Raw genomic sequence first — 22,146 nt, 5'->3', positions numbered from 1 at the left:
GCATAGTTGACTGTCATCCAGTATTGAAAACGCGNCTAGCTGTGGAATATCATTGAACAGTTTCGAGTCTGGTGAGAGTTTGTGTGTCCCACCCCCAAGAGACGGACCACCAGTGACCAGTTTGTGGTCAGGATTAGAATTGTCTCTGAATCATCCAAAACTTGTAGTGCCAATCAAATTGTGGGAAATCATGCCAAATAGTTCGTTGGAAGTCATTGAAAGTTGGTGCCCATTATTTCCTTCAGTGTCTTCTCTATCATGAGTTGTGGAGGATTAGTGATGTACCACTCAAACAATTCCGGCCCGTATCCCTCGTACTTATCATCGCCCCCGGTTGGAACAGCCACATCCTCAGCCTCGAACAATTTGATCGCCGCCTCCCATGAGGAGCAGAATTACAATTCCTCTGTTCCACTTGCTCTCGCTTCGACCACACCCAACCCATCCAACGGCAATGACGGATACAACGAAAAAGTAGACGTAAGACCCCTAGATTGACCATTTGTCACTTCTATTATCAATGCTGACTAACACCAACAATAGTGAGATCCCAAATGAATGGAACCAATTCCTTGTTTCTTGAAGCACGATCTTTCTTTTTTGTCTTTCCGGGGTTTGCATTCAACCCTCAACCCTGAATGAGACAGCAATACTTTAGCAGAAAAGCCTTTCCTAAGCCTGGCCTGCGTACCTTGCGCTCGAACGAAAAACGAAAGGGTCTCGTTTTATTTGGCGGAAATGTCTACTTCAAGCACTCTGAATTGCCACAATTTCCCGATCCGTCGTTTAGATATGACAGAATGACGTGACAACTCAGTAATCAATCATAGCTTGGAAAAAGAGTTAATTAACTTGATTTCAAAAGCCAAAACGAGGATTGTAAACATGGAGTTTGAGCGAAAATGATGTGAGGCTCAAGCTATAAAATTTGCTTGAAGTGGCGGCACAAAAACAAATCGATAACCGTCTGAAGTCTAACGCATAACGGGCCAAGTGGTTGATTCTTCAAAATCCATATATGTACGCTCCTCAGAGACAGGAGCGCGCCAGTTAGCGGGAGAGAGTCCAAGATTCTGATCCCAGATTACCCCCAACGGAGGGGGAGCCTTTGGTCCCGGAAGCAAGTCATATTTTGACAAGTTGATTATGAATGAATGAAGCAACTCTTGCAAACATAACTTGGTCTGGTCAACACACACACACACAACTCAATTTGTATTTATTGTTGATGAGCATATGTTTGAGCACTTGTGAGGTCTTCCCTTTGGAATTCATTTGAGTTCTCGTGACTATTGCCAACACTTCGGTTAGTTGGTTTGGCTACATTGTGTTAGCTGCATTAATGGAGTATTGGTTGCTATAATATTCTACATAGGGCAACGTTCAACCGTGGCATCATTGCAATGTCCGCATGGCCATATCTTGGCTTCACTTTGAACATAGCTCAAAGTCGTTTGAGTTCCCACGCCACTAAACACTATTAAATAGGGGGGTTCCATTTCAAGACGAGACTTTTTTGTGCTATCCCTCACCATGGTTGACAAAGATGAGGTGATTGAGATCAGTGATATCGCTTCGATTGAGTGGACATGATGCCGAGACTGATCCAAAGATCCGATAATGCTCCCCGAGGTTGAGACTTCAAGAATAACATCAACAGCATCAGCAGTTGGTGCATCTAACGGTGGTACTTGATTTGGGATTTTGGTGAGGAGAAGATGGAACAGGACTTTTTATCTTTCAACTAATACATGAGAAACACACTAGACAGCTTAGAAGCTGATTTCATCAAAGCGTTAAAATGGATACATTTCGATCGAGCCGGCCACGAACGTTCGAGTCGGACTTGAGTTACTTTGTAGCAAATAAAAGCTCTGGAGCAACTCCCAAACACAGAAGAAGCTAAACCTTTTAACAGGTCTGAATTATCAGAAGCACGCAAGTGATCAACTGTGATATTTTTTTATTAACGAATCTGTGTCAAAACTCGTACCATATTGCTTGCCACAAGTGAGACTTGTTCGATACTGACACACAAGGTTTGCTTTTTTGATTGAAATTGTCGAATTTTTAGTGCGGTGCTTCGATGCCAGTAATCTTGCGTTTTAAACTAAATTATAGTCTTGAGGCCTGGCAAAATAATAAAATAATAAAAAGAAGCGCGACAAAATTGGAGCGAAAATTAAAACTGTTGCAAAAAGCTTGACAAAGAACAAACCTGAAAATGATAATTTAGTTTCAAGTTTCGATCTCTCAAACTAGTGTGTATGTACCTGTTAAGAACTAAAGCAATTGAGGTCTCAACTACTGTGAAAATGGTGGCTTGACTGAGCGATATATATATGCAATGTTTTTAGAACTGTTTTATATTTGATCGAAAACTAGGTAGCCATCTTTTGGCTCTCTGGTCTGTCGAGGATTGGAAATGCCTGTGCCAGGTCAAAATCCAAAAGCGATCCTGAGTGAGACTGCGAGACTGCGAGTGAGTGATATTCTTCGTCAAAACACGTTCAAGAAGCGGCAATCTCTCTCTGTGCTTCTAAACAAGGAGCCGAAAACAGACTTACAACTAGAGTATCAACCACCAATCTGATAATGATGATGATGATCACGATGACGATGTTGATGGTAGAAGATATCGGATAATTTGCAAAACACTGATATCATCAGAGCTATCTGATCACTCAGAGGGCAATGCAAGCTAATAGATAGAAATAGAATTCTACTGTTTGGCCGTGCCGACAGAACCAGAAATTCATGTCATATATGTAAATAGGTACCAGTTCCTAGCGTATGAAAGACAAATCTGTAAGTGAAGAGTGCCAAACTCCCAATTTTCTGGACATTTCCGTCAAAAATCGCTCATTCAACTTGTTACTGAGCGCAAGAATGTCCCCAAGAATGTTGCCTTGCCAGTTTGGGATGATGATCATTTTTAGGGGGAGGGAGGAAGGGAGGAAGGGAGGAGGAAGACGACCGACTTTTGCTCCATTCATGTACAGTCATACCCTAAGTACCCGCAATGCGTACCTGCCTACATGAGGCGCTGTCCGATTCCAGTAAAACAAAACGAATGAACATTTCAACCCCTCTCTGATGGATAGGCAACCATTTTGAGTGCTCGCTTGGAGATTTTACTCTGATTAGAGAAATTGGATGTTCATGAATAACTGGCCAGATTTGGCCCTGGCCAGGTTTGGCAAGGAGTTATTTGATCAAGAGAGGCCATTGGAGTCTGGCTTGGCCTCGAAAGCAATGCCAAAAGTCAACGCCATTTTCCGACGGCTCGATTGTTTTGGCGCGGATGACGGCCAATGCAGAAATGACCATGAGTTGACGCACTCGACTGGGTTGTTGATTTGGCGATAGCCACTCTACGATTAATACTTGCTTGTAGTTTACCTTAGTCAGAAAATAGCCCTTTATTCGCCAAATGGAACTTCTCTAGGAAATGAATTCATTACTGTGCCTGAGTGAGTCGCGGGTTGACTTTGTGAACGCTTTTGTGGCCTTTCGTGCTTCCTGGGTATTAGAGAGAAAAAAACCGAAATTAAGATATTCCAACTTGAGGGAATGTCGGCAAGCAATTCTGAAATGCATTGAAGTCTAACAAGTACGTTTGCAACGCCAAGCAAGGCGTTCCTAAGATGCACGTCATTAATTCAAGGACTTCTTCCTTAGAGGGGTCTCTGATTAAACCACCGTAAGCGAAAGGAGAAAAACAATATCAGCCAAACTGTAACGTTGATTTGTCACTAAAAACTTATTTTCATTCAAAATATGAATTAGCACAGGTTTTAACGACACCCTTAATTTTTGCATGCAAGCAAACAAACCCAGTTCCCTGGTGGTCGATCTAAACCAGTTTGTGTGTCGATTCCTTTTGTATTCATCTTTGCCATTTTCTTTGAGGAAAGATGATAAGTTACAATTCGTCGAGCCAATCAAAGCAAAGCAAAAAACAGAACCGCTGGTTGTAAAAATTAAGCAATCGTAAAAATTGAAATGTGCCTTTCCCAATGAACGTTCATAATTGTCCACTTCAAACGTTCATTGATTGAAGAGGGCCCAAGCCAACTTTGGCTTGTCATTGAAAGCTATTGATTTCCGGTTGGCTTGGACTGAAAATAATGTGTGGTATTGGGCTCAAAATCTCTTCCTCAAGTTCAATAAGTGGAGAGCTTACTAGATATTCCTATTATGACAAAGGTCTGCTTCTCTCGTGAGGCTTAATTTTCAGGCCTAAACCGCCTTCTCATCCTTTACTTCTATTCTTAAAGAAAACTAACTCAAAGACCGATTTGGTCCTATGTAACAACCATGGCCGTACCGAAACGACGGAAGTGCGAACAGCCCATTGGGTGGCCACGTCGTTTTCGCGTTGTTCTTTCGTTGTTCTCGCGTTGAATGGCGTGGCTAGATGGGGCCGGCACGAAGCGCCCAACGAAAAGAAAGTAGCAAATAGCGGTCGGTCCAATAAAGCTCCTTTCACTGCGTGCGCATGACGATTGCTCTACCAGTAAACCAAACAATGCGACAAGGAAGATCGCCAATGTGCCGTCCCTTTTTCCGGGCCCGGTCACTCCTACCTACGTAGGGGGCTCCGACCGAGTAAACGAACGAATCCTCTGAAGATAACCGACTAGCCAGCCAACCAACCAACCAACGAACCGACAAACCGACCGACCGACCAACCAACCAAGCTAACAAACGAACGATCCGATCGAGAAAAAGTCGCCCTTCTTTTGCGTTATGGATCGTTCCAAGCCAAACCTAATGTAGTAGGTTGGCTTCTTGCCCCCAGATTCTGGCAATGGCCGGCGACGATTCCCATTGATATTAGACCCTAACAAGCGTTGGGTTTCAGCCTTTCGTGTTCTTGTTTTCTGCATTTTGAGAAAAATCTTGCTAAACTATGTCTTCTTTTGGGTGAAGAAAAAACGACCGTTTTTTTCCTGTGTCTCTTTCACGCTGGGTGTCAAATCGCAGTGGTGTCAAGTCAAGTGCTCCGAGGATAGTTAGTCACTACGTGTGTGTTGTGTGTACTAGTACTGCACGAAACATATACGTACAGCCTTGGCATGGGGCGAAAAAAAGTCACTTTTGAATAATGTGGATGTCACGACGCGTTCAAATTGGGGCAAAAAAGGTGACGATAACTAGATGCGATAAGCGCTATTATGGAAAATGCACAAGAAACTCAAGTTGGGGTGACTACTATACTACATAATATACTACATGCCACACACTACAAGTCGAGGTGGACGGATAAAGAATGAGCAACTGAGAATTGACGGGCAAAAAATATCAACTAGATTGTCAAGACATCATGGATGAGTTGAGATTAAACTGGCATACTTTATAGCTCCAGTTAGGGGAGGGGGATCCGTCCGTAGATGCTCTTAATCTGGTCCTCACCTTCGGACTTCGGACAGAAGGAACTGCATAAACAATTGAATGGATTTGTATCGCCTAGTCAAGTTGCCTTGTCTCTCTCTGTTCCAGAAATATTTAAAGCCCGACCCTTGTGCGTCGCCCGCCGTGCCCTCGGCCTCAGCCTCACCCATTAACCAGACCTCCAATCCGCCACCACAACCACCTCCTCCTTCACATCACCAGATCCAGTCCTTGGATTACTCGGCAGCCACGGCCGCCTCTCCCAACCGCAACAACACCCAGCAACACCCGAACCCGCTCCTGCCGCCTCAAATCCACTTGGGTCACCACTACTCCTCGGAAATGGACCGGGGCGTAAGCGGTGCCGGGGCCGCCTATCCCATGGGTGGAGCTCCCATGGGTCATCGTGGTGGCGGTGGTGGTTCAATCGACGAAAATGGCGGATACGTGCCCGTTATTGGAGCCCCACCCGCCCTCCAAAGACTGCCCCCCAGTTGCAATGACCACACGTCCGTGACTAGCCGGCATCACACCCCCACTAGTGTTAATAACGAGAGCTCACCCAGTGATATGAGTAAAGGTGATGACATGAGTGGGAGTGGGGGAACAGCCCGCGGGGGAGAGGCCCCCGAAGGCAGTGCCACCTACATCACGGAGCGATGCTTACTAGTGACTTACTTTACTGGAGACATCTCCCAAGTGGTGGATGAACATTTTAGTCGTGCCCTCAGTGCAAACAGTCAATCGTCAGATAGCCATCACAAAGGTAAGAAAAAGTCCCAATCTCGTTATTGCTTTTCATTACACCCCTTAACAGATTCCGTCTAAGCAAGCGATGTCTTAATCTAGATATTGAAAATAGTTGCTTCAAATGGCAGGGAGAAATCACTGCATCGAAACTTGGCGTTTCTAGACTAAATATGTTTCAAGTGGGGGCTTTTCAATTTGGCATTGGGGTTTTCATGTGTCATATTTGTTTTCAATTATTGATTCCCCCTAAAATGCTGTTGTTTTCCATTTACACTTGCTCATTGTGTTTCTAAGTTATTACAACTCTACTTTGGATAATGCCAACAAAAGTAAAATTGGAAGTGGCCCTCTGTCTTCCAATAATTGGGTGTAATAAGCTTTCATTTCTGATCAAGGATTGCATTGTCTGGTTGTTTTTTCAGTTTATCTTTAATGCCTAATGATGCTGTGTTTCGTTGAAAGCAATTTCGATTAATTGTTGAGCTGTTATTTAATCTGTTTTACTCTGTAACAAATATCTATATTTTCTATACTGGATATTCTGTTCAAAATATCTAAATGTTCATTGTTTGGCATGGCATAAGTAATACGTGTCAAAGCTATCTTCCTATCGGTTTGGTTTATCATCAACTGTGTTTTGAAAATGTACGTGTTAAAAAGAAAGAGAGGGTCTAATGTGTACAATCGAATTTCGATTTTTGTTATTGTTCGTCAGCGAAGAACACATCGGTAAATTGAGAGTTGCTACGAAGTAAATCAAGTATTTGGTAAGCAGCAAAAGTATCGCTAAATCGAAATTTATCTTTAAATCGAAGTTCGATTGTCATTGTCTACGAGGAAAACAGTTTAATTCGCCACAAAATCAAAGTAGTTGACTTTGAAGAGAACCAATCCAAAGATTTGAATTGATAACTAAGCAAAACACAATATGATATGAAGAGCATCGGGTGAATTTATTATTTTAATATTATTTGTTTTGGTCCGCGAACAGCACCATCCAAATGCCATTTGCACAAACGAAGTCTAGAAACATTTTCTGGTCGCTCTCAGTTCATAAGCTTTTGTCATTCCTCCAATTTTACGGTGTGGTAATGGGTCGCATTATTTTTGGGTCGTAAGACATTGTTGAAGCCTGAAACCGATGCATTAAACTGCTTTTTAAGTTGCCCTCCAAGAGAGTTGACGTAGAGGAGTAAAACGAAATAACAACCAAACAAATGTCCGTCCCATCCAGGTTTGGGTTTAGTACTACGAGAGTGTGTTGTTTGGAAGGTTATTCTAGTGTACCGAGTGGCCCCAAGTCAAACCTTCTTTAGAGGCACGGGAGCGTGGGAAAAGCAGAAAAGCAGAAGCTTGAGCACAAATACCTGGAATATCTTCCCAACTTTCTTAGCCTGGACGCTGATCATTTTTAGAATTGTCAGGCCCAAACCGCAGATTGGCCGTTACTCTCTCCCAAAGACAGAGCAGTGGGGCAGTTGGGTAGACCAAGCAGACAGGAATGGGGAAGGTACACACATACAAATCCAAATGAACTGATTCAACCCGACAGAATGTGATTAACACCAAGGAATGCGTCCTATGAATTTTTTCTTTATTGTCTACGGTCTCAGCCAGATGGCCTCGTCCACGGACTTCTCCTATGAATAAACATTGAATAGCCATGCATGCCATTTTACCCAAACAAAGCCAATGCAGTATACTGTAAATTCATTGCTTTATTCTGATTCACGTTTGACGTCTCTTTCTTCCAGATTCGTCTTCAACTAGCTCCATACCATTATCTCAACGGAATCTTCCAGCTTCATTTTGGAACAGTGATTACCATTATTCCTCATCGGCGGCACTGTCGTCTCAATTAGCCGCAGCCGGTCATGCCGCATTGGCCGCGGGACATGCGGACATTTACGATCCGTACACCAATTCGGCTCTCCTTCAAGCTTCGAATGACCCCTGGCAAAACTACATGGCGGCAGCGGCCAGTGGGTCCGCTTATTCGGCCGCTCATCGAGCTGCGGGCATGCACGACATGTACTCAGCCCGCTTGAACCAACAATACTCATCCCTATTCCTTCAGAGCTCCGCTGCGGCAGTGCGTCAAGGGAGGAAGGACAGTTGGGGAGGGGGAGGACACGGAGCGGCCATCGATGGGTACGGTTCCACTCACCCGCATTACAATGCCATGACTGGTAAGAAAGAAATCATTTTCCATTCCCAGTCTACCTAGTTTACTACATATATTAAACACTATATTAAACAATTGCGATTTATTACATACGCAGTAGCTCATATGTTTACGGTAATACTTGGCCCAAATTTGTTATTCAATGCTTACTACTACATTTGGTAAGGGTTGGTGTGAAGATCAATTTGACTATGTAATGATGGGAGGGGTGAATCTTTTGTGCAAAGAGTCTCTTTCATGCTTAGTCTTTCTCTGCTTGAGAGTCCCCATCACATGATGAGCAGATCGAAATAGCTCGAGGAACATCCTTTATTAAAAGATCCCTCCCCTCCTCTCCCCACCTCTCTCACTCACTGACTCTCGTGCTCTCTTGGGTTTCCCCCACCAAAGCGCCTCTTTCTCTCTCTCTCTCTCTCCGGCAAGTTCTTTGGACAAGAAGACCAAGATCGTTCCTTCGCCTTGTTTCCCCCTTTGCGATCGCTAGTCCCCTTCTCAGAAATACTTTTCTTTCTTCATCACAAAGTGAGGGAGCAAATGGAACGAACGGTCGAGGAAAAGGGGGGAAAACGCAAAGGCGCAGGAGAGCCATTGTCGACGTTGCAAAGGCTGACACTAGCTTTCCGACCATCTTTCTCTTCGGTGTACGTCCATCTGTGCGTATGTCCGTACCTACGTAGACAGACAGTATACGTACAACACTGTGGTAGACTCCTCTCCAACTCTCTCTTGGAAGAGGGAAGGGTCTTGTGCCATCCACCACCAACTACTTGTCTGCATGTACTACTCTGAAAGAGAGACTGCCACACAAGCACTGGATGGAAAAAAATGGAGGGGGAACGAATGAGAGTCTTCAGAGAAGTATTGAGGGAGGAACTTCGAGGCACAGGGAATAATATACCTACCTAGAAGGGCAAAGGAGAACCAAATGAAGAAAGTTCATGGGTAGCTACGTAGGACTCCGGGCATGGAACTTGAAAATCGTCTTGAAAAGCGAATGAAAAGAAAGATTCATAGACCTGTCGGTGAGAAAAATGGGCAATGTTCAGTCAACTGGTTTCTCTTTGTTGCAGGTCTGGAAGGCACCATGCAAGGCTCCTCAAAAGATCTCTACTGGTTCTAGGACGAATTCGCGAAGTCTGTTTGCTTCTTTTGATGGGACCGTTGGCAAATCGGTCGGAATTCTATTTGTAACAACAGTCCAAACTCATCACGCCACCAAAGGTTTCCTCCCTTCGTTTTCTTGTTGATTATAATTTATATTTTTATGATCTGGAAATACATCGCCATTTCTGTCAGTCATTTCCATCTTCTTTGATTTGACTTACATGCACATTGAATTAGAGCCTGTACTCAAGCGCCCTAGGCATGCTGGTCTACCACAGGATAAGCACAAGAAATACTTATCGACGAATAAGAGCAATTCAAAAGATGAAGTGAAACAAGCAGATTTAGATTTATTTATTGTTCCAAATTTGATCCCATAAACTCGAGTTCACAAATGTCAATTGATTTGTTTTCCAATAGATGGTTTTCAATTAATTTGATTCTTTTAAGACAAGATATCCTCAAAGCTGAATTAGATCCTCTCGTAAACAATCTTGCAAGACGCTCCCAAACCAACGACTTCACTCTCCATGATAGCAAAGTTGTTGGTGAACTTCGTAAGCGTCTTCACGGTGCAACGGGTGCCCTTCGAGACCGAAAGGATGTCATTGCCTTGAAGGCTTTCAATCACCTGAAAAGAAGCCAGAAAATGAGGCCAGGAATCTCTGTTGTACAGCAACTTAAAAATCGATTAACAACCCCCCGAAGTTGGTGCTAAGGCGAGTGATATGTTATGGTTGCTTTTTACCCATGATATGGACAACGATTCCTACCTTGAATGACTCCATTCCTGGCATTCCGATTTCATATTCCTCATCGAATTTCATGCTCATGTCCATGGGCATCACCTTGCTAGTGCTCTTGACATGGACCAATCCTCCCACCATGTCCATAGAAAGCACTGATTCAAAATCGTTTTTGAGCTTGGAAATCATATCAGCCGGCATGCCCATGGCTGTTCCATACTCGTCGAAGCCACAGTTGGATACCTGTCTGAACTTGCCACAGAACAAGGGGATCTTCTTCATCCACATCTTGCAGCTTTGCCCACTGACCTTGTCACGGCCCTCCCAAAGCATGGTTCCATCCATTTTGATCGTCATCCGCCACTCCTCACTTTGCCCCGAGGACCCTTTGGCCAGCATTAGAATTTGACCCGGACCCATTCGGGTGGCGATCATAGTTCGGTCTAAGTTAGGGGTTCCTGGCCAGCCATATTGAAACTCCTCGTCATAGGTGAAGACAGTCTTTACCTCGGAGTGACCGCACGATTCGATCATTTGGACCGCTTTCCCTACGTGGGAGACCTTCATCTTGAAATTGGACTGGTCACTCCCCAGATCATCCGGCGTACCTAGAAAAGGACGTATCATTCGTAGCTAGCGGTTCACTCATTCAGCAATTGTAATCACAGGTTCTGTAATTACCCATGGCCTTGTTGAAGTTGACCAAGTTCTCCTCTTTGTACATTTTGTACCATCCGTCCTCATCAATGACACGGGTCCATTTTTCCGCAACTGTAGCTCCACTTTTTTCGTGGTTATAGGTGATGCTCGCGCCTTCCTCAGTGTATTTTTCATCAAAGACTATCTTGCCCATCAATTCACTTGTGACGATGCTTTTGAAGGTATTGGGTCCGCTTGTGGTAAATACCATCTATTAAAGAGGGTCGTTGGTTACATGTGCAACATTTTTTTGATCAAATGATCGAACCTTGGCTTTGCCTCCAAAGGCAGGATTGTCTACTTCCGTTTCAACGCCTTCCTTAAAGGCTGCCAGGGTGTTTAGACCCGGCATTTCGGGGCATTTCAAGTCATAAATCCAGTTCCCATCGTGAAGCTCCAATCGCATGGTTGACTTGACGCCAACAAAGGATTGAGCTTGTTCCTTGGGGATGCCTATGTATGACCAGAGATAAATGCTTATTTGAACCCCCCCCTTCCATTACAATCATCAAATCAATACAAATCAGTAGACTTACCCGTTTTGACGAGGAAATCCGCCAGTTCTTGAGTTTTCACATTGGTATAAACCCCAGGCACGTTATCCATAGTCATATTGAAGTCAGTTTCGCTTCCAAACTTAGAAGATGTGTGATGAAGGTCAGGAAAACACGAAATGTTGGCTTGTTGGAGAAGCCAGTCCACTTTTATACACGAATGGGGTTTTGTGCACAATATACCCATGATTCTAATTCTGAGCTTCAAAAACGTTCACATCCAAGAGTATTCTCTCACCCTGACGGTCTCAGACTTCGGCCAATGCTTGCATGATTTTTGATGGCTGGATGCGTCCCTTCTGGGACTCTTGATCTTCGAGAGTCGAGAAGTTTTTTGTTTGAAGTCATTTAAGACACACCAATGAAAGACAATGCAAGATCTCACTTCGTTAATATTTGAGCCTTAATAAGATGGGTACAAATCTGGTTTTGTTTAACTGCATTAGTATCACTTTAACCCCATAGCGGTAAATTTACAAACTTAAATAAAAAGTATTCAATTTGTGCAATTTTAGATTTCCCTGCCGAAACACGACATCTTTCGTTGAATGATTCGAGGTGGCCTAGCCTCGGATTTTGAAAGTCATGTTGGATTTGTTTTGGATGCAAGTGTGTATTCGTACTCCATCACTCTCGAAATGAACGATAAGGTAGCAAAATCGTAGGTGGCAGTTTCAGGGGGGAGTGATCATCAATGAAATTTTGAGCCGTAATGCAAAGAAGAACTTGTCGTTTGATTTCTTTAGGTGGTATTCTCTCTCTGCGTTTTTTGATAACTGCTCGTTCCAAATGAGTGCCATGCCTGCCTCTAAATATTTGGTCGAGTTCCAACCAACCAGAAAAATGTCTGAACCCCTTGTAAACTCGTTGGGTGACGGTCTGAAATTCAAAACATTCTCGTTTCGCACTTTTGTACACTAGCTATTTGTAACGGTCGTGATGATGGCCAACGAGATCCCCTGAATTGTCCTGATCCTTTGTAGTACATGTGTTCAAATGGACCCTGTATCAAAGTCCATCCTTGTCGCGAGTGATATCTCAGTTGTGATTGTCCCAATCAAACATCAAACGATATCAGAGGTCCGATAACCTGTTGCTAGATCTGGAAAGTGATACACTTTTCGAGCTTGCACGGCGAGCCAAACCGCCAGAAGCTTATTGAGCGGTCTCACATATTCGTGGGTACGTAGGTACGTAGGTACGTAAGTACGTGGGTACTCCATGGAACGATCGGATAGCGAGCAGCGAGCAGCAAGCAGCAAGCAGCAAGTGGGGCCCAAACTTTTGCGGCCTTATCTTTAACGTTCAATCAAACGATCAACAAGAAGCGGTCTCTTTACACTGTCGATCAAGTTAAACACATAAATTTGGAAGCGATCTCATTCTTTTAGGTCGCCGTTGCCATTTCTCGATTCAACCAGTCAGGTAGGCAAGCAAGTAAGCAGCCAGCCAAAGATGGCCACTCTAACTCACAAGAAAGTAGATGACTTCGCATGAACAGACCGACCAAGAACCGCCATTGCAATTTAGACCCCTCAAAAATGTGGCAAATGCCTCTCTTCAAACCCGAGCCTCTTTGGAATGAATAAATGCCATGCAATGGTTTGAACCTTTCAAAGGGCGCTTCCTATATTCGGTGTCATTCTACTTCATGGTGTTGGAAAACGAAACTAAAAAAGAAAACTTACTGACCAACGAATTACTCGTATGTACATGGGACCTACGAGTCAAGTCAACTGGGTTGTGAACCTTGGGATGCAGATATGTACGTGCACCATTTCGTGAACTATGCTCCATTGGATGGTCGAGCGAGATGGAGATAAGATTGGCTTTAGAGCTTGCTGAAATGTTGGAAGAGATGGATCTTGTCCAGACCCTTATGAGCCTGGTCATCGATGTCGATGATGGCACAATAGAGAGAAGCCCAACTCCATTCAAGTAGAGTGCAGGACGTAGAGACTGTTTGCGGTCACTGGATACGATCGTACGTACTGCAGATGGAAACGACGAGGAAGATTCATTCCTCGTTCCTCTCTCCTCTCTCCTCTCAATGAGCGATGGAGTGGCCTCGCCGACCCAAACCGTATTTGTGAGACAAAAGGTCATTATTTGGCCATTCCTTCAATTGTTTCACTCTCAATTGACTCCACGAACTTTGCCACTGGCAAAAGATGCCCTCACCCTTATTGGCCTTTAAAATCAACAGTTTTGGGATTGAGTCTCATGCAGAGGGAGTGTGGCGTTTCAGGTTCCTGTCTTCTCCCCTGCTCACTTAATGTGGTGACGGTAAAATGAAGTGAGTCCAGTACTGTAAATGACCGTCCGACTAGTAGACACATAGTACTAGTAGAACGTAAAACTCGTCCGAGGTGGCTCCTAGGATGACCACACCACCAGGGATGGACCACGTAACAAAATTGGGCACCCAGTCCACTCATACACACATGTACGTACGACTCGTCACATCCAGGAATTTCATCTAAAATGACAATCTCCTTTATCTGTGCTTGGTCAGTTGGTCAGGGGCCTGCAAATGGAAAAGATTTTCTCACGGAAAACAAACAAGCACCACAATCGAGGGTAAAAGACCGAGACGAAGGAGATAATCAGCCTCATGATCACGAGCAGGATGAGTCCAAGACGTCGTGGAAATTTGCCATGAGCAATTCAAATCATCAGGGGCAGCACTCGTCTAATCCAACACTTTAACAGACAATGTTACAATGAAGATTTCCTTAAAGAGAATCTTGGCAGCATAAAGGAAATATCATCTGCGAAAGACGGGTCTTTAAGATCGGGCCCATAAAGTTCCTCAGAGAGGTCTCAATTAGTATTTGTCCATTTCATCGCTTCTTATTCCCTCTCCGAGCACTCGACAACGAAATGTGTATCACCAAGTAAGTTCACAAAAAGGCCAAAGGCAAAAAGGCTGGACCGACTCTCTTTTTCTTTCCTCCCCGTCTCAATCGATTGAAAAGTATTAAATGGGTTGTGTTCCTTTAATGTCCCTGAAAGTAGGCCACATTTTCACAGACGTGGTGAGTGTTTCCGGCTGCATGATAAGTATGTGGTTATTCGCCGCTACGTTTAAATGCACCCAATAGTATTGTTGTTGTTCTGGCAATAAATAAAGGACAATCGAAGAGAACTCTTAAAAGAACGAGCCACAAGGCCAGCGAGGTTAGCCCATCTGCCATATATCCATCGATCGAGGACCGAATTTGTTGGTAAATTGCGACATGAACCCCATGTACTGTGGGTCTGAGTGGATCTGCGTGGGTCGAAGGGTGATGGCGATTGTGAAAACGAGGCCGAGAGACGACAAAATGAAGAAGGAACAACAACAACAACAACTGCATGCATGCGCTTCTACATAGAGAAGTTCGTAGACGACGACGACGACGACGACGACATGGAGAGTAAAAGAGATCCATATCTCGGTCGCCGATCTCCATCAGATAGTACTTGAATAATGCGACCACGAAAAAGCGAAAAGGATGACACATTAATTGACAGATCTTGGCATGGGTTTTTCGCTCCCATGTGAAGAGGCCTTTAAATATCTGGACCACGTACGTAAACCGGACCATAGCCATGAACACAGCCCGTGAAGATGGGTGACTACATCCTGATTACAACGACAAACTGCTTTGGGCTCGAAGGTACTGAATGGGTGTGCTCATCTCTGGACCAATTTGACAATTTATTCGGGGCGGGGTTTGTCGACTTTGTACATGATGAACACGAATGAGTATTTGCGGGGAAGAGGGGCGATCTACTTAGGCTAAAGGGTTGTCCTCAAACCATTTGTCTAGTGGCTATGAGCCGAATTAATTAGGCTAAGCGAGATCTTCATATGTACGGTTTGAGGAAAACTCCGCTCATTTCACTCCCTTTCCTGTTCTTCATATGTGACGTACTCCATCTAATGCTTGCTCTAATGCTGGCGAGTCCCTTTTCCATCCATAAACACGGTTCAGACAATAGATGGATGACGAAAAATAACACCGAAAACAATACGACCAAAACCCATAACAGCATAACAGCAGTAAGAGAGATAGGTGGTGTCACGGAAAGGACATAAAGAATTCGAAATAAGGTTCCATCATGTGTGTGTGCACAATCCTAAGAGCGTTCAAGGGACAACCGGGGTCAAAAAAAAGTTCAGAACTAGCAAGGGAACATTTGTGTCGGTGTTATTGCGCCTTCCCCTTTAGTCTGTGTATATAAACATTCGAGTGGGACGTGAACATTAATTATCTTCTGTGTGCTCTCCCGTTCCCTTGTTCCCGATGGTAAAAAGATGCAGAGCAAACCGATCTTTATTCTCTTGGTCTTCTGCACTGTCACAAGATGGAGAACGAGAAGTCGAGAAGATATGAAGGAATGCCGTTGCCGTATTGCTAGCAACCGTTGCAATGGTTTTCGTCCAACGCTGCTCTGATTACCATGGCATCTCTCATACCACCGTGATTTGAAGGAGCATTAATTTGCTTCGACGGCGCCGCCCAATCCATGAGTCACTGTGACATTGTCTGATTAATTACTTTCCGTATTCAATGATACACCACGTGTGTCAAAGTGACGCGGCCAATGACACGGAAGATTATAAAAAGACCAGCACACCACCTGAAATGAAAGACAGGGCATGAATGAAATTTAACAAACCATTGACATGATTCTTAGAACACTTTTTGTAACACGCCGAGTATTCCTGTGTGCTGTGTACTCACCCAAAGACGGTGCTTGGCAGTTTTTCCAACGCCAAAGACATTAGCCGTGCATCATAAATATAAGAAATGAATCATTCACGGCACATGAATTCAAAGGGACAGAATGACTCTGGTATGACGAAGTCATTTGATCCACATGGATGATAGGAGTACAAGGCGTCTCGAGACAAGAGCTTCATAAAAAATGTGCGCCGAAATTATAATCACCAATTAATCATATGACCTCGGAAGCCATGGTTGAAGGTACCCGAGCAACAGGGAGTGAGTTCAATCTACGTACAATAGTTGTCCTCCTCGATCCTTTCTCTGTCTTTGGCTCCCACATTGTGGAGCAAGCAAGGCCTCTTCATCGAGATTCTCGGGATTTGCCGTGTCATTTTCTTTTGACTTGTCTTCGTCTTCGTGTATGCCTTACTAATGAATGTTCCAATTATCGGGGAATTTTCTAATTGTCGCCACTCAGGTCGGTCGGTCCGTCGGACGCTCGGTCGCTCGGTCGGTCGCTCGATCGTTCTTTGGCTGACTTTGCTCTCCTCTGCCTTGAAGTCCACGTGGCTGTGATGTAGATACCGTAGTACTACTACGTCCATGGAGACAAAATGTTCTATTCTCAGCTTACCTTCGTCTTGAGATCCACGCCAAGCCTCCCCCCCCTCTCTGTGTCTTTCTAACTGTGAAAGGCTGGCAATGGAATGCCATTTAATTCATATCAGAACAACTTAAGGAACTTCAATATCGGTTACTGCAAACCGGATCAAGTTTTTGCCAAACTCTATTTCTTTTGGTTAAAATAATCTTTTACGTTGTTCGAGGTACTTTCGACCCTTGTTCTTCTGAGCTTGCACTCAGCTGTTGTGAAAAATAAGTGATTGCATGTGGGGCTTGGGGACTGAAAAGTGTGATGCAGAAATTCCTCGGAGATACTGGTCAGCGCTTGCAACCCCGATCCGTTACTCAAGCCAGATCAGCAACCGAGGACAACGTCTCGAACGGCACTGAGGAAAATGTGAACTTCGCCCCTCGCCCCGCCCATAAGGTTTTCATCTAGGCAGCCTTAGGTTGGGATCGAATTGCAACAACTGATGTGAATCAGATCAAATGGCTCCAATCAATCTGCCCCTTTGTAATGGGATCAGTATAAGATGCATGCTGGTGATTGACAACAAGTCGTTTGAAGCCATTCTGGTGGAAAAGCATTGTGTGCATTCTCCACAGTGCAGACTGAGTGGCGAAATTCATTCCAATGTAATGGACTCAAGTATCCACCAAAATTGAGCAACTGTCTCCTAAAGCTTATTAATAGGAGTCGACGTGAGCGCAAGATCTACAGTACGTACGTACATCTCCCATCCTTTCTTCCTGCCACGCTCATGTCCATGTACATACATACGTTCATATGCTTTCTTAGTTATCCCATCCGCCCAGTGAAGATCTGTAGATCTGGAGAGCTCCACGCCCCAAACCTACAAAAGTGAAGCCCCTTGCGTCTGACCACTTCAAACGGGACAAGGGCGGATGTTCAAGAAAAGATACGTCCGAAGACCAATGCGGAGTAATGACAACAGCAACACCAACATCAGCCGCAACTTTGGCTACAGCAACGCTAACAACGAACAAGAAGACAGTAGTTGAGCACTCACACGGAAACGGGGCACAAGGCGGCAATTTTGGTGATGGATGTCCAACTTCTGGTCAAACGAACGACCTACATGACCTCACGAAATGAATTCTGTCTGAAATGAGGAACGCAGAATCGCCTTTTGAGGTTCCAGATTAGCAAGGGCATCCCTGAATGGCGTTTTTTTGGCTTCTGAAGGAGAGTCATGATGAAGGCTGGGGGTAGGAACTGGAACAACTAAGGGAAACCTGAAGACATTGATGTTTCGGTTCCACAAGAGTAACTCGTGTCAACATTCCGTTAAATAGTCTGCTTGTAATTCTCGGAATTATTCGAATTTTGAATATGCAGCTGTCACTTGTCAATGCTTGGAATGTTGAAAATCATCTCCTGCCAAAGAATCAGCCACTCCATCCAGTGGGATTGCTTCGATTGCATTAAAATCCGCTCAACTGCTTGCTTCTCTCTCTGTCTCTCTAGTGTCCTTTTATTCAGAGCTCTGATGTTTTTTTCCTCTATTGGAGCCTTGATAAGGACGAGGCCAATCGGGCAAGGGGTTCAGGTGGCAAATGTTTCCAAATGTTGAGGATAAATTGATTTGATTATGGATTCACAAAGAGCCCGTGCTCTTACAAATTACAAACACCTTACTTGTGATATGACTTTCGGATTGAGTTTTGAATCGTAAGGACACTGTTCTGAAATGATTTTTCATCACAACGGCCAAAGAATGCAATTGAATGCAAGTGTAAAACAAAAGATCAACTTTTTTAAACCTGGATTTGGCAGACCCGGCGGGCCTCTACTAAGTGTGCTAAGAGTGTTTCAAAACCGTCGAGTTTACCATTACTACAAAGCTTAGTTCTAGGGTCCTCAAAAACGGTTCCAAAGTATATTTTATTGTAGTCGACTTGATTTTCTTATGATCGATAGCAATTGGACTTAAGTCAGTATATAGTATTGATATTCACAACTTGAAGGGAATTCATGTAAACGAGAACGTCGAAAGACATTGAGAAATATAGTACAATACTAGATTGAATGCATGTAGAAATCAACCATTCGTCACTTTCTCGTTGGACAAGCCGGGAATAGCCATTTTTCGTAATGATGTTTACATGTTGTCAATGACTAATTATCCTGTCTAGGTGTTTGTATTTCCATTGCACTTGTCACGGAGTGTCAAGTTGACCTTCTTGATATTCGAAAATTCCAAGGAATTACGGAAACCCATTCTTCGCATACGTGCCGTGACCTGAAGAAACAGTAAATTCACGAAAGAAATCCTACCCAAAGCAATCGAGCAAGGAAAACGACAACCTTTGACCTACAATGAAGGACTTAAAGTAGCCCCAATCAATCCTTTTACAGGAATGATACCATTTACAAGTCCTGATTTTTATTGGAAAAATTAAAGGTAAAGAAATGAAACACGAATGTCTCTCTTTCCTCAGGCTGCATGGATGGTGCTTGCTTCCATCGACTTCCATGTTGGCTGATTCCATACGTGTTGTGAAGAAAACGTTATTTGGCTCAAATGAACGATTCATAGGCCTGAAAGATCGATCGCGGAGATCGTACGGCTACTAAACTGAACCTGATTCAATGTACTCAATGGTACGTATTCTCCCCACGTTTTGTAGCTACACAGAGACCGTCACTTGTTGCGGAGGGTCATGTGTACATCAGAGATTGGAATGGAGGCATGATACACTCATGATACAAACACATATCATGTAGCATTATAATAGCAGTAAAATTTATATTAATTGGAGTTCAAATGCCATTTCAAATTAACTCTGACGTATAATATTATTATTGTTTTTGCCATGATTGTGGTGAGAATGACATGGTTGAATGAAAATGGATAGCACTTGTCCCAACAACTACGGGATCTAGTGAAATCTGTGCTTCCAAGATTATCCTACTCCACAGGGCCGATACATTGACTTCAAACCTCTACATAAAACCCCGTGAGTGCTCTGGAGCTTCCATTTGAAGTCTGCAGAGTTTTAAGAAAATGAGTATTTTAAGTGCTCCATTTCAACAACTGTGTGCCATATTTGGCTCAATCACGTTCTTCCAATGGATAGCCATCTTTGTTGTGTTTGTGTTCTACATCTATTGGAGCCTGACCAAGAACTACGGCAAATTTGAGAAGCAAGGCCTATTTTCTATCCCTCCCAAGCTTTTATTTGGAAACAATCAGGATCTTTTCCTTCAAACAAAGCCCATGATTACTTGCTATCGTGAGTTCTACAATCAATTTGGAAACAACAAGTAAGATCCAATTCTTTTTATTGCTATCTTTGCTTGATTGCTGACATATATTGGGGAATGGTTTTCGTTCAAGATGTGGCATCTGTTACGAAGGTCCCGAAGCTAAATTCTACGTCAAAGATCCTGAGCTCATCAAACAAGTCATGATCAAAGATTTTGACCATTTTGTGGATCTGAACTTCATTCCCAAAGAGCTGGCCAACATGCCAGTGAACGAATTTGGTCTGGCTAATGCTCTCGGTGATGAATGGCGAGCTCTCAAGTCCAGCATCACGCCAGCCTTCAGCCTCAAGAACATTAAGAACATTGGGACCAACATTAACGGACCAGCCTTGGATGTGATCGATAGCTTGAAAAAGTGCCAAAACGGAGTTGCCAATATGGAACTCTACTCCGGATATTTTGCAATGGATTGCATTGGGCGCATTGTGTTCAGTATAGATTTTCAAACCACGAAATCGGGTGGTAACGATTTCGTTAAATATGGCGATGGCTTTTTCGAATCATGGCGATTCGCGTTTGCCTCCTTGATTCCCAGCGTAGCCAAGAACCTGAACTTTGCCATGTTTAATCCAAAGTCCACAGGGTTCTTTTTGAAGTTGGCCCACAGTGTGCTAAGTGGTCGGGATGGTACCAACGCATATCCCCCCGATGTCCTGGGTCTCATGATGAAGATCAGGGACGGAAAATTGATCCCCGAAGACGATGATGAGAAGGGCAGCAAACAGACCATGGCTGCCAAATGTATGGACAACGATATGATCTGTCGGACCCTCATGCAATTCTTTATGGACGGATACGACACGGTGAGTGCCATGACGACCATGTGCTTTTATTACGTGGCCCATCATCCCGAGGTCCAAGACCGTCTCATTGATGAGGTGGACGAATTATCCGGTCGCGTGGGCACCAACATTACCGGTGATGATGTGAAGGACCTTCACTACATGACCCAAGTGTACAACGAGACCAGTCGCTTGGCTCCTTTCTCGTTTACGCTGCGACGCTGTACGAAGCCATGGAAGGTTCCTGGCACAGAGGCAGTCATTCCAGTGGACATGGGTGTGGTCATTCCGATCGTTGGGCTCCACTATGACCCGACCTACTTCCCTGATCCAGAGAAATTCAACCCAGACCGTTTTAGCACGGAAAATAAGCACAAGATCACTCCTGGCACATTCATACCATTCGGTCTGGGTCCCCGTCAATGTATTGGCATGAAGATTGCTCAAATGGAGGCCAAAATCCTCATGTACCAAGTGTTTCGGAACTTCCGATTGGAACCGAGCGAGTCGACTCCTTTCCCTCCTAAGTGGCGAAGTGACCATTTCAATCGCATTCAAGGCGGATGCAATCTGAAGCTTATTTCACGTGTCTAATTATTAATCCCGATATGTTCAGTTTATCCCAAAAATAAAACCTGGATCTACTAAACAACTTTTGGGTTATCTTTTGGACTCTAAGCAACCCTCAGAATTGTTGGTCAAAGTATGTCATGTATAATATGTAAATCATTCCACGCACTTTCAAGAGGCGAAATATGTTCAAATTTGGCTTCATAAAGTAATGTCTATCATGGTACTTGCTAAAAACTAAAATGTGTTACATTAACTCGACCATCATTTCTATCGGGTCTATCAAATCGACGACACTTTTCAAGTCAATTAAAAGTTAGCTCGACCACCATCAATGGGTGCAAGTTTCAGAGTTGTTAATTCAAGGCACATCTCTTTCGCAGAGTTGATTTGTGTATTTGTTATTTCAATCACAATCACTCGTTATGGCAAGTGTTCTCAATTACATTTTCTGCCATGTAATTGACCAATTTTTCATCTTAAATTAGAATCACTTTCTCACAATCAACCAATCAAAAAGTTTTACCAATACATAAAACGAAGCTTCGGATGTTACCATTTTATTAAAACCATAAGTTTAAGGCCCTGCAAAATCTACGCAAGAATTGCGGCTTAACATTTTACTCTGGAGCCATCTAGTTTTGGACTGGCAATTTCTTTGAAAAAATGTTGTTGAGATGTATTTGAATGGTTTCAGCATATGATTGAAGTCAATGGAAATTTGA

At 43.7% G+C, this 22,146-nt stretch overlaps 3 protein-coding genes and 1 long non-coding RNA gene across 4 annotated transcripts in view; 3 read left to right on the top strand and 1 right to left on the bottom strand.

The window, feature by feature from the left end:
• The first annotated feature begins 41 nt into the window (after positions 1-41).
• On the top strand, positions 42-9,631 carry LOC131880327 (fidgetin-like). Its single transcript, XM_059226931.1, has 4 exons — positions 42-480; positions 5,506-6,163; positions 7,902-8,336; positions 9,403-9,631. Exons 1-4 carry the CDS (start codon positions 259-261, stop codon positions 9,450-9,452), a joined length of 1,365 nt encoding a protein of 454 aa, XP_059082914.1. The 5' UTR covers positions 42-258; the 3' UTR covers positions 9,453-9,631.
• A 144-nt stretch (positions 9,632-9,775) lies between these two features.
• LOC131880328 (uncharacterized) lies at positions 9,776-11,579 on the bottom strand. Its single transcript, XM_059226932.1, has 5 exons — positions 11,418-11,579; positions 11,150-11,334; positions 10,864-11,092; positions 10,210-10,790; positions 9,776-10,067 (listed from the first exon to the last, which is right to left on the bottom strand). The coding sequence occupies exons 1-5, from the start codon at positions 11,491-11,493 to the stop codon at positions 9,909-9,911; spliced, it is 1,230 nt and encodes a 409-aa protein (XP_059082915.1). The 5' UTR covers positions 11,494-11,579; the 3' UTR covers positions 9,776-9,908.
• A 1,194-nt stretch (positions 11,580-12,773) lies between these two features.
• Positions 12,774-22,146, top strand: part of LOC131880329 (uncharacterized) — a 13,184-nt gene continuing 3,811 nt past the window's right edge. Inside the window, exons 1-2 of the long non-coding RNA XR_009373251.1 lie at positions 12,774-12,860; positions 19,241-19,403. This is a non-coding gene — a long non-coding RNA (uncharacterized LOC131880329). The remainder of the gene's footprint in view (positions 12,861-19,240; positions 19,404-22,146) is intronic.
• LOC131880326 (cytochrome P450 6B1-like) lies at positions 19,736-21,503 on the top strand. Its single transcript, XM_059226929.1, has 2 exons — positions 19,736-20,066; positions 20,140-21,503. Exons 1-2 carry the CDS (start codon positions 19,807-19,809, stop codon positions 21,443-21,445), a joined length of 1,566 nt encoding a protein of 521 aa, XP_059082912.1. The 5' UTR covers positions 19,736-19,806; the 3' UTR covers positions 21,446-21,503.

Source organism: Tigriopus californicus, chromosome 5 (genome assembly GCF_007210705.1).
Source record: "Tigriopus californicus strain San Diego chromosome 5, Tcal_SD_v2.1, whole genome shotgun sequence".
NCBI lineage: Eukaryota > Metazoa > Arthropoda > Copepoda > Harpacticoida > Harpacticidae > Tigriopus > Tigriopus californicus.
This window is presented reverse-complemented; position numbering and strand designations above follow the sequence as displayed.